This window comes from Ciona robusta, chromosome 4 (assembly GCF_009617815.1).
Source record: "Ciona robusta chromosome 4, ASM961781v2".
NCBI lineage: Eukaryota > Metazoa > Chordata > Ascidiacea > Phlebobranchia > Cionidae > Ciona > Ciona robusta.
The window spans coordinates 4,487,395-4,502,538 of record NC_143238.1 but is presented as its reverse complement, the minus strand read 5'-3'; the positions used below and the strand labels follow the sequence as shown (position 1 = coordinate 4,502,538).

The 15,144-nt window shown below is 32.3% G+C and overlaps 1 protein-coding gene across 5 annotated transcripts; it reads left to right on the top strand.

Annotated features, from left to right (window-relative positions):
- The first annotated feature begins 71 nt into the window (after positions 1 to 71).
- On the top strand, positions 72 to 15,012 carry LOC149736874 (V-type proton ATPase 116 kDa subunit a 1-like). 5 transcript variants are annotated; one of them, XM_089877402.1, is made up of 22 exons: positions 72 to 272; positions 376 to 454; positions 600 to 697; positions 990 to 1,118; positions 3,606 to 3,679; positions 4,275 to 4,401; positions 4,717 to 4,799; positions 6,316 to 6,409; positions 7,402 to 7,479; positions 7,689 to 7,823; positions 8,089 to 8,239; positions 8,830 to 8,969; positions 9,370 to 9,515; positions 9,725 to 9,848; positions 10,087 to 10,205; positions 10,551 to 10,680; positions 11,088 to 11,285; positions 12,181 to 12,231; positions 13,204 to 13,332; positions 13,521 to 13,638; positions 14,108 to 14,198; positions 14,376 to 15,012. In XM_089877402.1, the coding sequence occupies exons 1-22, from the start codon at positions 156 to 158 to the stop codon at positions 14,548 to 14,550; spliced, it is 2,586 nt and encodes an 861-aa protein (XP_089733528.1). In that variant the 5' UTR covers positions 72 to 155; the 3' UTR covers positions 14,551 to 15,012. The 5 variants fall into 5 exon arrangements, with proteins under 5 accessions (XP_089733528.1, XP_089733525.1, XP_089733527.1 ...); XM_089877399.1 differs by lacking the exon at positions 3,606 to 3,679 and adding an exon at positions 2,750 to 2,850; XM_089877401.1 differs by lacking the exons at positions 3,606 to 3,679; positions 6,316 to 6,409 and adding exons at positions 2,750 to 2,850; positions 5,163 to 5,256.
- The last annotated feature ends 132 nt before the right edge of the window (positions 15,013 to 15,144 follow it).

The window sequence follows — 15,144 nt, the reverse complement described above, 5'->3', positions numbered from 1 at the left end:
TTGTTTTACCTAAATAGTAGAATATAACATGCTATGCGTGATATGTCATATTAAGGTAAATGTTCGAAAATTTATGTTTTAATTGCTTGACAGGCCGCCGAATAGACAAAAATAAATAACTTAAAATTTATACGGTAAAAAACCGTTTGTTCAAAATGGGCAGTTTGTTTCGTAGTGAAGAAATGTGCCTGGCACAGCTGTATCTTCAAAGTGAAGCAGCATTTGCGTGTGTGAGCGAACTTGGAGAACTTGGACTTGCGCAATTTCGTGATGTAAGTGTTTTGGTTTCTAAAAACACCTTAAAAAGTAATTTACCCCCAACCACTAACCCCTTAAACAACAACAACTAGCCTAATACTTTTATTTAAATTTCAGTTAAATCCGAATGTGAATGCTTTCCAACGAAAGTTTGTAAACGAAGTGAGAAGATGTGATGAGATGGAACGAAAATTACGTGAGTTCTGTTTAAAATTTTAGGTTTCAACAAATGTCCCTTTGGTCAAAATTTATGTTAAAAAATTAACTTTTTTTTAATGAAAATTTTTAACAACACACCGTTTTTTGGTAAATTCTTGTTTTTATTAAAAAATAAATTCCAGGTTTTCTTGAAAGAGAGTTGAAAAAGGACAAGATTCCTATTCGGGATACAGGAGATGACCCTGTGGCCCCTCCTCCCAGGGAAATGATTGGTCTTGAGGTAGTTTAATAATACCCATATGGCAATTTTACCTTTCACTGTTTAAAAATACATTGGCAAAGTTATGTTTAAACCAGATTGGAAAATTTTGCGCTTTTTTCCGACCCAATAACTGTTTACTGATTGATCTCTTGGCTGGTTGACTTCTTTTGATTACATTAACGTAACAAAATCCATTGGCTCTTTACAATTAGTGGCATTTTCTAACAGATCGCATGAATTTGAAACACTATATCTGCATTCAATTTAAGCAAAAATCTCTCTCTATATATAAATATAATAAACATTGTAGGCCAAGTTTGAGAAGTTGGAAAATGAGATGAAAGAAGTGAATACCAACCAAGAAGCTTTAAAGAGAAACTTTCTTGAGCTAACTGAACTGAAGCATATCTTGAGGAAAACTCAAAGTTTCTTTGAAGAGGTAAGTTAAATGATGGTAAAACAATGCTTATTATTTTTCTAAACTTATTATTTTTCTAAAGTTTTAAAGTTATAAAAATGTGTCAAATTCAAGTTCTTGAAATGTGTCATAATTCAAATTTATTGTTCATATACCAAATTTAAAGTGTACAGTGTTTGTGTGGATATTATGCATGGATTTTATTTAATGAGTTGCATGGATTTAAATTAAAAGGTATATAATATAAATAATATAAAATACTTGCCAATATAACAAAAACACGGGACTAAAAAATCTTGATCAAAAACTCTCTGTTGTTTGTATAAGAGTATTTGAACAACACCCATTTGAAATAATTTGTCCAGTGGTGTAGCTGACTAAAATACTAACATGGGCAAGACCTGATTTTAGCCTCCCTTTGGCTGCACCACTTGATTGAACAAACAGTTGCATTTCATAAATAAATGATCTTTCACTTGTACATTATTCTTCCTGTGTGTATACTTCGTTTGCCTTGATCTTTGATTGATGGATGGTTATGTTTAATTTGCATGCTGGTGATGCTTCTACTACTTTCTACTTATCCTTACACATAGGGAGGTGTTATACTGTTATATAAATGCTTTTTAGTTAGTTGCTTTACCATTTCAGCAGTGGAGAAAGTATTGTAGAAAAATGTTATTTTTTAGAATGTTTTTGTAGATCAGTAACAATACTTGTTATGTTACTGGTCAGTTATATCCCCTTAGCATACATTGTTAAGTATTCTAACATTAGTTCCTTAAGAATTGTAGCCTCTTAAGTACAGAACTAAACAGTTCATTATTTAATGAACAAGTCTTTAGCAAGCAATTTACTAAGTATACCACAAGTTGATCTTGCAGGTTTGGAAAAGGCGTAGAAATCCTAGTTGCATATTGATTAGGTCTCATTTTGGGTTCAGTTTATTTTAATCATATGTTTGCTTGACAATTTGCATGCGTTTTAATATCTTTTTTTTAAGTTTTATTATTATTTAATCAAAACATATTTATAAATGCACATAAAGTCTTATACACATTCAGTTTACTGGGCATATAGTGAACTAGTAAAGCTATAATCCAAGTAATAATAACTTTGACAACCATATGTTAAAGTTATAGCTTGCTTTACTTTAATTACCTTTTCATTGATTGTTTTTTTCCTGCATTGTTATTGTTTGATTTATTCAATCCTATGGAAGTTATTCAATCAATCTAAAACAAGAACTCATTACGTGTGGCTAATGTTGCTTACATATATATTTACATTATGTAGCATGCACCAGTGGTTTATTTTTAACCAACATATAAAATTAATATTTCCCCATTGCCCAAATACACAGATAAAATGGCAAAGCTATATTTTACATAGTGACCGTGGACCTGGTCATATATATACACTATTATGATTTATTACTTATAACCCAGGCGTACCCCCGTTGAAATAGGAGTGTAGACCCCTTTTTATGGTAAAAAATTATGAATAAAATCAAATAACTTTGCTTCATTGCGCAGCCTATTTGTTTTTTTCGCATGTTGCGGAATAAATGGACCCCCTTTTTTGTAAATTCCCGGACCTGTTTGTTACTTCACAATACCTTCTTTATTTGTCACCATGCATGGTTTGTTTAGGCTGCCATGTATCATGGAAATCAACCATCTGAAACTAATCAACCTGAGGAAGAAAATCTGCTTGTAAATGACTATACCAAAACACCATACACAAAACTTGGGTGAGTGGTTTCAATGGTAGTTGAGTTTAAGTAGCTGATATGGTTGGTACTGCAGCATTAGATTAACTGTTTCTTACAGTTTAGATTGAGAGAAAAGGAGTAGAATGTAGTCAGTTAGCAATAACATAGGTGAGAACCAAGAGGACAAGAATGTTACTTGCACATGCTATACAGTTTCTTTCTTTCTCACTCTATAAATTGTTGCAGCCTTTTCTTTTTATCTTTTGTAGCAAAATTCTTGCCAATGCTGTTATAAGTTGACTTAAATTGAAGTTTTATTTTCATGGTAAAGGTTGTGTCAATTTCTTGAAGAATAACTGGTGTAACAGATTCATTGCTAATGCTAGTGTATAATGGTGGTTCTTAACAGAGGTGTTTCCATATTTTTTAAAGCTGCTTTTAATTGTGTAATTAATTAATTTGACAAGGGTGTTCTTAATGTGACATCTTAGATATTTTTTTATATCAGTCATGTTCTGTTTTTATGGATAACATCCAATAATTGATATGGGTAATAGGCCAACTCTGTTCTAAATCTGGGGTCTTGTAGTGTGTTACGCTGTAGGACCTTACCCTTGTAGAATAGAATCTAATACTGTTTGTGATAAAAAATGGTACACAAAATAAAACCTTGCATAAAACAAAAAAATGCAATATCACAAAGTTTAAATAAATATTGGGCTTCCGGTTTACACTTTATTATGCAAATGCATTCGAAACTTATTTTTTGTTCATTTTTTTTTGACCAAATGAAGATGGAGAATTATGATTCATATGAAGAGGATGCATCTTTGGGTGAGGCACATCAAACTGTTGGCTTAAAGTTGGGGTGAGCTTGTAAATTGTGTTTGTTCGATAGTATATGTTTATAGTATATAAAAAAGGTACGTAATAACTATTGTTGTTACTGCTTTTATTATGGTTTAAAAAAAGGTTTTTGTACTTGTCTTGTGCCAATTACATATTATCTTTTGTTGTCTTTATTCTTGTTGTTTTGTGTTTGTCTTTTCTTCCACTTCTGTACTTTTTTTAGTCATTTATATTTGTTGTTTCTGTAGCTGTGGCTATGAATGGTGCAAATATGACAGATTTAAAGAATCAAGGGGCTCTTAAAACATAAAGTTATGCCCTTTTGCCTATCAGCTTTGTTACATATATAAAGATGAAGGAATGTGAAAAGGTTCACAATTTTAATAATATCAGGAATGATGATCAACAAAAAGGCATAGATAAAAAAGAAAAGAATAGTTGTAAAAAGGCAAGAAGCGGAAAATATTAGTTTACCCAATAATTTTTATATAGTAGTTAGATCAGTGAAATCTTTAGTTGGAAGTTGTAACAGTTTTAAGAAAAGGAAACAGTTTTAGCATATGAGAAAGAATAGATAGCAGTGTGGATTCTTTTAATTATATTTGTTTCAATAGGTTTGTTGCTGGTGTGATACTTAGAGAGAAGGTCCCAGCGTTCGAACGAGTTTTATGGAGAGCATGCCGAGGAAATGTCTTTCTTAGGCATGCAGAGATTGAAACAACATTTGAGGATCCACACACTGTAAGTAACACTAGTCTGTGTACAATGGTTTTCATACTCTTAATATCTCGCCGGACAAACATTTATGGTTTATAACTGGACAAGACAACTTACAGATATACTTTTTCAGTTGTAGTATTTTATTCAAAGCCCTGCTTTTTTTATTGAAAATCCTTTGATTGCTCTACTGAAAAGTGTTCGGTCTGCATTAAAACTGTTTTTTTTGCACAGTGTATTAACCAATTGGACTAAATCAATTGTGGTCTGTAAAGTTAATTAAAAGGGCAAACAGTCTGTAAGAGTTGTTTTAATAAATAATTTAAACATACGTTACAGGGAGATACTGTGAACAAATGCGTTTTCATCATTTTCTTTCAAGGAGACCAACTTAAAACAAGAGTCAAGAAAATATGTGAAGGGTAATGAAAGCTCCAATTTAAATACTTTTAATACATTATCCTTTATAACAGATTTACATTTAAAAAGTCAAATTAGATAAGTAGAATTTTATATTAACATTTACCACTAAAAATTGTAAAATTCGTTAGTATGGGACACTCAAAAGTTTTTTTCAGGTTCATTCCAACCTATTGCATTAATTTAAATCATTTTCTGCCAGTGTTTCTAATATATATTTAGCAAGTGCCTCGCAGGTTTTCATATCTAAATCTAGTCCATAAGTGATAACTTAGCCCACCATTATAACATTTTAATACACCAGTGACGGTCACCCAAAAAAGTTACCTACCCTAGTATTTGTTAGGTTAATTGGCTCATTCTAGGTTTCACGCAAGTGTTTATCCTTGCCCTGAGTCCCCACAAGAACGAAAGTCAACTCTTGACGTAGTTTCAGTTCGTATTGAGGATATGCAAGCGGTAAACCAACCCCCAGTTTGCCAATCACTTATGTTTGCTAATATTGCTTGGTTTGCTTCAACTTTCTGCTGATGCTTGCAATTTTTGGTGGTTTGGGAATATTTGTGCAGATAATGTAAAACACTTTTGTAACTATACTCAATTCAACACAAAATATAAGTTATTAGTCTGTGTTGTGGCAGCAATGCAATTATTAGATTTATTTCAACTGCAGTTTGAAATGGTCCTGTCAGCCATGTTTGTTCTATTTTTTAAGGTTGTTTGTTGTCTATGTATTTCAGTATTATATTCAGCATTGTAAACAAAGGTCATTTTTAATCTCAGTAGCTAGTTATCTGAACTCTGGATTTAATTACTTATGTCTAACTAACCAATCTCTACATTACGCTTGCTGTTTTAAAATCTCTATTACCAAATCTTATATAGCCTTCACTAACATACTTTCTTACATCAACCTAACTATAGATATTGATGTTTAAAGGTAACTTGTACACAAGTTACTTCGGCAAAGCTGTAATAATATTTATCAAGATGATGTAATGATTACCATTGTATCAGTATGTCAACTTTTAAGCATAATTAAGCTTACCAATTAATTGATTTTTTGATCAATGCTTTTACAAAAGCTACAATTTCACTGAGTTTCAAAGCTATATAGTCCCTTTATAAATCTAACTTCATCTTTCATTCCTAATCTTCTTGCCCAATGCTTTATTTTTCTTTGTCAAACTGGGGTGTTGGTAAACTGTTCTCATCTTGTATAAGTCATTACCAAAATTTCGCAAAATTGCTCAATTTTTTTTCATACATTGCTTTGCTTGTGAAACGTTCGAAACAACATCACTTTAATCTGATAAACTGTTTTAAATATTCTACTCAATTCTTGAAATTTAAAATGTTCTTATCCTTCTAACATTAACTTCATAAAAAAATGTGAAAATTCCCGAAAAAACATTATTTTTGCGTTTAATTAAAAACAACAAAAACAAAATGGTGATCAGTGCAAAACTGTTGGTGATTTGTTGATTTTAGGTTTCTTATGCGTAAGTTTTTCACCAGGTTCCGTGCTACTTTATACCCTTGCCCTGAAACTCCTCAAGAACGACGCGAGATTGCTATTGGTGTCATGACTCGAATCGAAGACCTACAAACTGTAATTCATCATTATTGATTGCATGTCTTGTTGTAACTCATGCTCTCATCGTTGTTGTTATCTGTTATTTATATAACTATCATTGGCTCTAAACTGTTTAGCTGCACCCCTGCTGGCATGGCAAACTAAAACTTTCGTTCACTCTTTCTCCTAAATAATTATAAAACTAAAACACATTTTAGGCAACGAAAAGGAGTTCTTTTTAAAATTTTATTAAACAGGTATGCCTACTTGTTTAGGGTAAAGGAAAACTTTGGGATTAGCACCCCAGGTCCCTTGGCATGAACTGCCACAGGACCTCACCCCTAATGAAATATGATGCCAGCTTTTTAGTCCTAAACATTGGGGCCAAATTTGACCTAAATCCTAGGTCTTTGACAACCCATATAAAATAGAATATTTTTACACGCTTTCAGTTAAATCAGTATTGATTTCTAATATAGATTTCGTCTTGTAGTTTTTGACTAGTCAGCTAATTCAAAAGAAGTAGTTGCATCGTGTTTTACATCATTTGCACAAGTGTTGTCCATCTACCACCCTATGCATGCTCTAACAATTTACTTTATGTTGCATGTTGTACTTGGTTTCTCTTACTTATATTCAACTTAAATTCAGCTACTTAGCTGTTGTTTTAACAGTATTTTTTCACACATTTTAAAGGGGTTGCAATAGGTACGACTGTACGAGCAGACACCCAGCATTACATGTGTATTAAATTTATGTTAGTCTCAATTCTGGCATGTCACATTTTTTTGGTTGTTTTGGTGTTGGTCTTGTTATGTGTTATAGGGTGATTAAAACCAATGTGTTTTAAACAGTCTTTGGTTAGTTTATTCAGCTAAATTGGTAAATTTAATTTTTTAAATGTGCATGATACACGAGATGCTTCCCTTATGCTAAATTTCTTTGACTAAAATATTATTAGCTTCTGAGCTGTATGCCTTTATTTATTATTATCCCATACATTATATTAACTTGATTTTCAATGACAGGTCTTGAACCAAACTGAGGATCACCGAAAGATTGTTCTTTCTCAAGTTGCATTGGATATAAGAGTCTGGTTCATTAAGGTAAAGTGGATTATTGTGTATTGTGATTAGTTTAATTAAGTTAGAGGTATATGTTATCTAAAATGTTTCATTTGCCATTTTTTTGTGAATTGAGTATTTTTACAACATATGTCACAATAGAAAGACATGTCTGAATTTTTACAATGTAAACTGCATAACAGCAAAAAAACTGTTTTAACATGGTATACAAACACCTCTTTTTAATTCAGGTACGCAAGATTAAAGCAATCTACCACACACTGAACTTGTTCAATGTAAACATAGCTGAGAAATGTCTGATAGCTGAATGCTGGTGTCCTGTTGCTGAAATTGATCGGATACAACTTGCTTTAAGAAAGGGAACGGTAAGATTTGCATTGTAAAATATATATTTTTATGTTTTTTAGTCAAAACTTTTATATAGCAGGTATTTTGTACTTTTAAACTGAGATTTTTATATTGTAATTTTTTTTGTACTTTTTAATTGAAAAAGCACATTTAGTGAGTAATGAACAACTTTTGGCTGTTTTGGTTACACTTTAAATTGCTTTGTAAAAGAAAACTGTGGTATCAATTATTAGTTTGTTGAATAAGTTATAATAGCACTAATGAACTGAAATCTTGTAACAGGAGTTAAGTGGATCATCTGTTCCATCTATAATGCAACGTATGAACACAAAGGAAGCTCCACCAACTTACAACAGGACTGATAAATTCACTCAAGGATTCCAAGCCATTATTGATGCTTTTGGAATTGCAAACTATAGAGAAGTGAACCCAGGTGTGGCAACAACATAGGCGCGTAACTTTTATAAATGTAGGGGAGGCTTTAGAGAGGCTTTAATAAAAAAAATGAAGGGCAGGCAAGGGTAGTTAGACATACACACTCTTGTGAATTTTTTCCTTCTATAGGTTTTATTGTTTTCTAGCTGTTGCAGTGCAGAAAATATGGGGTAGGCCTGTTATTTAGTAAAGCTTTACTGCAATGGACGCTAGGGGACCTGGGTTTGTGACTTGGACCATAGTTAGGGCATTTTTTTGGCATAATACTTGATTTGAAAGAAGACATTGTTAAAATTTCGTTACATTGTTAAAAAAAAGATTTTGTATGCCCATAAACATTCGTTACATTGTTAAAAAAAAGATTTTGTATGCTCATAAACAAGCATGTTAATATACCACAAAACTCATAACATTAAACCAAATCTGCACCGATGGGCCAAGTAGTTTTCCAGATTATACTTTAAACGGTCAAACCTCCCATGTTATAACCTATTTTGGTACATTCCTGTATATTATCATCGAATTACAATCCAAGCCATTCATGCATACCTATGTTAGACCCCAATGCTAACCCCATCCCCCTCTCAGCTCCCTTCACCATCATCACCTTCCCTTTCCTCTTTGCTGTGATGTTCGGGGACATCGGACACGGACTCCTCATGTTTCTATTCGCACTTTACCTCGTGCTTAGTGAGAAGAAATATCTGGCCAAGAAACCTGAGAATGAGGTATGGTATTGCTGTAAGTGCATTGTGATACCGCATAGAGCTTAGAATTTCTCTATTCCACATGAGGTCCTGCTATGAGGCCTGTCTTGGCTCCAGGTGCCGGTGATTTGATAAGTTTGCCCATTTAGGTCCTTTGAGCAAAACATGCAGCAGTGCATCATGGGTTTTAGTAACGAATGAGATTTTATGTAGTTAGTGTGTTACTTATCAACAGGGCTGCATAGATGGCAAGGCATGTACATTTTTTTCAATCTATCACTTTGACATAATGCATCACAAGCACTGACAAAGCATTTCAGACACCTAGATGCGTTAATTGTATGTTTTGCATTGAATTGTAATAACTTAGCCGAAAGTAGTTGTCAAGTTTTAGTTAGTGATCCCACACTTTATGTTCCAGATATTTGAAATGATGTTTGATGGTCGTTACTTGATATTACTGATGGGTATCTTCTCCATGTATACTGGCTTCCTCTACAATGAATGCTTCTCACGTTCAATTAATGTCTTTGGAAGTGCATGGAATGTTAACGCAATGAATTACAGGTTAAGTAACGGCTTTATGCTGCTTTTATATAATAGTTTTGGGGTAAGATGGTCATTGCTCTAAACAAGTGTTGTTAATTGTTGAAAACAAGATTTGTTTTTTGTGTTTTCATGCTATAACAAAAATAAAGACCAATGATGAATGCGTTTCCAAACACAAGTAATATCAGAGTCTTCTAGCTTTACCATTTCTTTGTATCTACTCGCAGCAATACAACTCTACAAGGCAGTGGTACCTTGACCCTTGATCCAAAGATATACGGAGTTTTTAGAGGGACACCACTCTCGTATCCCAATGGTACTGGAGACCCATACCCGTATGGTATTGACCCAGTAAGTTGATTGTTTATTCCATTATTACAGTGAATAACAAGTGCAAAATAAACAGTTAAATATCTTTAAAACGCCTTTTTCAACATTTTGTCTGCCTGCAACAAAATATAATACTATGACCAAACAGTAGGCAATATATAATACTTTTAAAAGTATATTCTACTATTTATCCAAAGTAAAAAGCCTTTCAGTTATATGTCTTAAACACATTTTTTTTATCTTTTTTTGTTTATTTCAGATCTGGCAATCTGCAGGCAACAAAATCAGTGTGCAGAACAGTTATAAAATGAAGAATGCAGTCATCATGGGCCTCCTACAAATGATATTCGGTCTTGTGCTTGCTTTCTATAACCACAGGTGATTGTTTATTTTAAACTTAAGCAAGAGTTACTTATATTTTTCTTTATGATTTGATGAGGATACAGTTTGTGGAGATAACAACACAAACAAGTTTTTATTTTATTAGAAAAAGGTTTTTATTTAAACAAATCTTTGTTATAGGCATTTGTTAACTGGGGTTTATTTAAAGGTTGAATCTTAATGGTTAATTCTCTAGATTTTTCAATAAAAAATTTCTCTTTTTTAATAAAAAAGTTGTTCAACAACTGTTTGAAGCATGATAAGGGGGTTAAATAAGGTGTTTTGAGGTTGGCCCAGTTTAAAAGTAAATCTTAGCGAAGTTGACATTTATCTTTCACCCAGATATAACAAAGATTATCTCGCTTTGTTCTGTGAATGGATTCCCCAGCTTATATTCCTAATGTGTCTTATCGGGTATCTTTGCATTCTTATCTTCTATAAATGGGCAGTATGGAATGTCTTAAATTCTAATGTAAGTTTTTAAACACTTAACCTACAACATTGTGAAAATATTGGTCGTATATGTTTTGAAATCTAAACAAAAGATACTGGATCCAATGCTCTACTACTACCCTGTGTTCTTACACAAGACAAAGCAGACATTGCTCCACTCCAGTGATCAGTATTAGGGTAATGTGCCGATTCTGGCCTTAACCTTAGATTTCATGTTGTGCCATGTTTTAGGACCTAAACCACATAGAATAGAAACAGTATGGAATTTTAACATTGCAATTTGGCTCCAAACATGCACATTTACTTCAGCTATAAACACGCCCTTATGTGCCAGAATCTTATAAGACAATGTTATTTTACCAACTTATTTTACCTTTTTCATTTAAAACATTTACACCTTATGTGACGGGAAGTGTTTCTTTACAGTCAGCTCCCAGTTTACTGATTGGTCTAATCAACATGTTCATGTTCACCAAACCAACATGGGCAAAGAAGACACAATTATACAGCAATCAAAATGAGGTTCAAATCACCATTGTAATCATTGCTATACTCTGTGTACCATGGATGTTACTCACCAAACCAATCATCTTGTATTTACGCAACAAGGCAAAAATGAAGCAGGTATATTATTATATTATGATGTATACGTTGAGTTGATATATAGTGGTACACTTTAGATAAACTGTTTTGGTATGTTGTGGTATCTGTGTAGTGTAAACAGTAAAGTGTATTTGTACATAAATTGTCGTTGTTGTGTGAAATGTGCGTAAGACTAAGAGTGTAGTGTAACTACAATTATATACAATTAAATGGTATTGGGTGTTTACATTACTGTTGTATATAAATGTGTTGTAAATGTGTAATAAGCTGTGGTGTTGTATAATTGTATCAGTATGCATGCACTAGCAGTGTATACAATGTAGAATGTACCATAACATAATGGCTGCTTATTTTTATGTGAGTCATTTGCATTTTTTTACTCTGCCATACAATGTACAGTTTTAACATTCTATATGTTATGTACATGAGGATTCTCATTAGCATGTATATTCAATGGGCTATCATAGCCAATGTCATAATTTTCATATGTTTGTTACATTCATCCTATACAAAGACCATACCCACTATGCTATTTTCATATGTGATTGTTAATAGTGTCATTTCCTACAATGATTTCAGTATCACATGAGACAGTTTTTGAGGAAAATTCTAGTTCTATAGTAGAGTGGGAAAAGATTTGACACCTTTTCAGTCGATTTTTTTCGTCACATTTGGTAGTAAACAAAGAACATTCAAAGAATTATAAAACTGTATTCTTACAACTCCTATATACCATTGTTAATTGTTTGAAACACGATCAGGGTATTTGGATATTTTGTGCTAAAGGTATCTCATCTTCCCCCACTGTGTAGACCAATATCAGTCATTTGTTCAGTTTGTCTTGAAGCATTTTTAAGACGTTTACACCAGGGTTTCCATTATATACTTTTACTCACAAACAAAACGTGTCTTCTAGTTAGTACTTCATGTTGATCCAATATACAACCATGATTCTACTGCTAACATGGTATGGTTTGAGTCATTTTTAAGTTGGATAATCTTGCATGACTGGTCTAGGTTTGCATGGGCAAGGCTGATTTGGTGTTGGGAATGTTACTTGTATTGAGGGTGGTTGGGAGTCTCTTGATCTATCACACATATTGCAATTTTGACACATTTTAAATAGATTTTTAGGAATAAAAAATATTTTTGGAATGAAATTCCCCTAGTCTTATAAGAATAATAATGTGTTTTTTTTTAATTCGAAAAAAAAAGATTTTTCCAGAAACACATAAACTAAAAAAAACAGAAAATGTACCAACTAAATAACTAGCTTTCCTGCTTATATTGATTCTGTTATAAGTAAACTGAATAAATTTCCAATCAAATACAGGCTATTTAATAAATATAATGGCATACTTATGCTCTGGTTTGAATTTACTTTAAGTAATACAAATCAATGAAACTTCTATGTTAAATCTATACATTAGTTGCTACAGAGCTAGTTTGTTTGGTTACTTTTGTCACAGTGTATTGGATCTATTGCATGTTGATAGTTAACAATGTTTAATTCCTTGCTAAGGTTCTTGGTTAAGTTAGATTTATATGCAGTGATTGAAATCTTGGTGCTTTTTTTACCATGGTGTGGTTCTAAAATTAATCACTATAATTTCTAAATCAATATATATTATATTTCTCAATAGTTTCCTATTACATGTATGTTTGCATATGATATTTTAACATTTCCAATACGTAGGGTGACATAGGGAAGTTTATTGTATAATCTGGCAAATATGGTTAAACTTACCTAGGTGTGAAACTGGGTTGCTAAAACAAATGATGCTAAAACACACTCACTATTTTCTTGCCGAGTCAACAGTTTTTTTACATTTTTTTGTCAAAAGTTATAAATTAAGTTTAGGAATTGAATTACATAGAATTGACATGACAGATAATATATGGCAGATACCATTATAACAATTATATCCTATGGTTCCAGGGTACCACCAGATATGCTGGAGTAAGAGTAGCAGTTGATGAAACATCAGATGATGTTGCAATCCTTGATCATGATCATCTGGATGATCCAGAGACAGCTAGCATCACACCAAAAGATGAAGAGGAGAAGGTATCTATTTATCTAGTTTTTTTACAACTAGTTTTGACATAAAAGGATATTATTTTTCATTGAAACTAATTTGTTACTAAACACAGATCTTTGAATAGTTTAATGTAATAACATTGTTTTTTAACTTTATGTCATACGAAATCTCTGTTTTTTCATTTATTTTATCTTAAATTTTTATTCTAATCTAGTTTGACATGAGTGAGGTGTTAATCTACCAAGTTATCCACACCATTGAATATTGTCTCAGTTGTATTTCACACACGGCATCTTATCTTCGACTGTGGGCTCTAAGTCTTGCTCACTCTGGTAAGAATTTCAACTTTTTCTGTTTGAAAGTACAAGCTTATGTGTGTGTTCACTCTGGATTAAGTTTTATTCTTGATGTAGATACTGCCATACTGGCATCATATATTCATATACGATCTCTATGTTATGGTCTCCTAATATGCCATCAAAAAAGCAGTTTAATTTCAATTTCATACTGCTTTAAACTTAGTGGTGCCAGGCCTATGGAGAGATAGAATGACTAATTAACTGATGTCAGAAGTGGTATTTGTACCACGCCTCTATTCAGACAATTAAAAGAATTTTAAATTATTTTAAAAGCCTAATAATAACATAATAACATACACCACTGCCCGACTGAATAAATACAATCAAAACTGAAATTTAGGCATTTTATTATATTAGTTTATTAGTTTTTCATCTGAATTTTTATAGAAGAACAGTTGTGAAAACTAAACAGTTGTAAAAAAATAATTAAATTTTTTCACAGAATTATCTGAAGTTCTATGGACAATGGTAATGCACAGTGGTTTGTCTGCCAAAGGTATCTTGGGTGCTTTTATGAGCTTCGTTATATTTTGGTGAGTACCGTTAATCACTATATATTGCTAGGACTTTGCTGATAATTTTTACGTATATTGTTTTGTATATTTTAATAGGTAAATAGTTCAGGCATATTATAGCTTAATTAATATATTAATGTACTCATTGTCACCAACATTTTATTCATCTGTTTTGTTTTAAATTTTCTTTTACAGGGGCTTTGCTGGTTTAACTGTGGGCATTCTACTGGTCATGGAAGGACTATCGGCTTTTCTGCACGCTTTGCGTCTCCACTGGGTGGAGTTCCAGAGCAAGTTTTACAAAGGGGAGGGATATCTTTTCACTCCCTTCTCATTTTCGCTCATTGTGGAAGGAAGAGTAGATGAATGATCATTATGATGTCATACCCGTCCCAATTCTTCAATTTGGATTTCAATTCATTGGTTTTTCGAAACTTAAAAGCTGTGGTTTTTGTATATCAAAATATGCCCAACACAATTAGTCTAAAAAGGCTTACATTTTCTATATAAAAAAGTTTCAAAATGTTTTCTCGTCAATTATTTCAAAGAGAATATGTTTAGAGCCATTACCATTTTAAAGTCTGTTCCAGTAGCTTAAATAGTTCAAATAGGTTATTTGTCTGAAACTATATATAAATATTAGCATAATAAGAATATGAAAGAAAAATGTATTTCAATGTTGTCATATATGCTTGTTGCTCCATGCGTGATTTATGTTTTATGAGATATATAATTGTTGTATAAATGTTCAGTGATTAACTGTCATGTGCAATTTTCATTAAGTTGACAGCCCAGTATATTAAGGTCGCAATAAAGAATATTTCAAAAATCATTACTTTAGTGCTTTGTGCTTGTATTAGAATTAGTTTTATTTAATATAATTATGGGGTGGTTTATCAGGGTTTTTTAGGTTTTAGTAGGCCTTCCTATGGTGCTGCAAAATCGTATTTAAAACTAAATTGAT

Bases quoted from the DNA above. Each gene is read 5' to 3' on its own strand.
- LOC149736874 (XM_089877399.1), top strand. From the start codon at position 156: ATGGGCAGTTTGTTTCGTAGTGAAGAAATGTGCCTGGCACAGCTGTAT. The intron at 8,970-9,369 runs GTATGGTATTGC...TTTATGTTCCAG, and splicing joins CCAAGAAACCTGAGAATGAG to ATATTTGAAATGATGTTTGA. The intron at 13,333-13,520 runs GTATCTATTTAT...ATTCTAATCTAG, and splicing joins CAAAAGATGAAGAGGAGAAG to TTTGACATGAGTGAGGTGTT.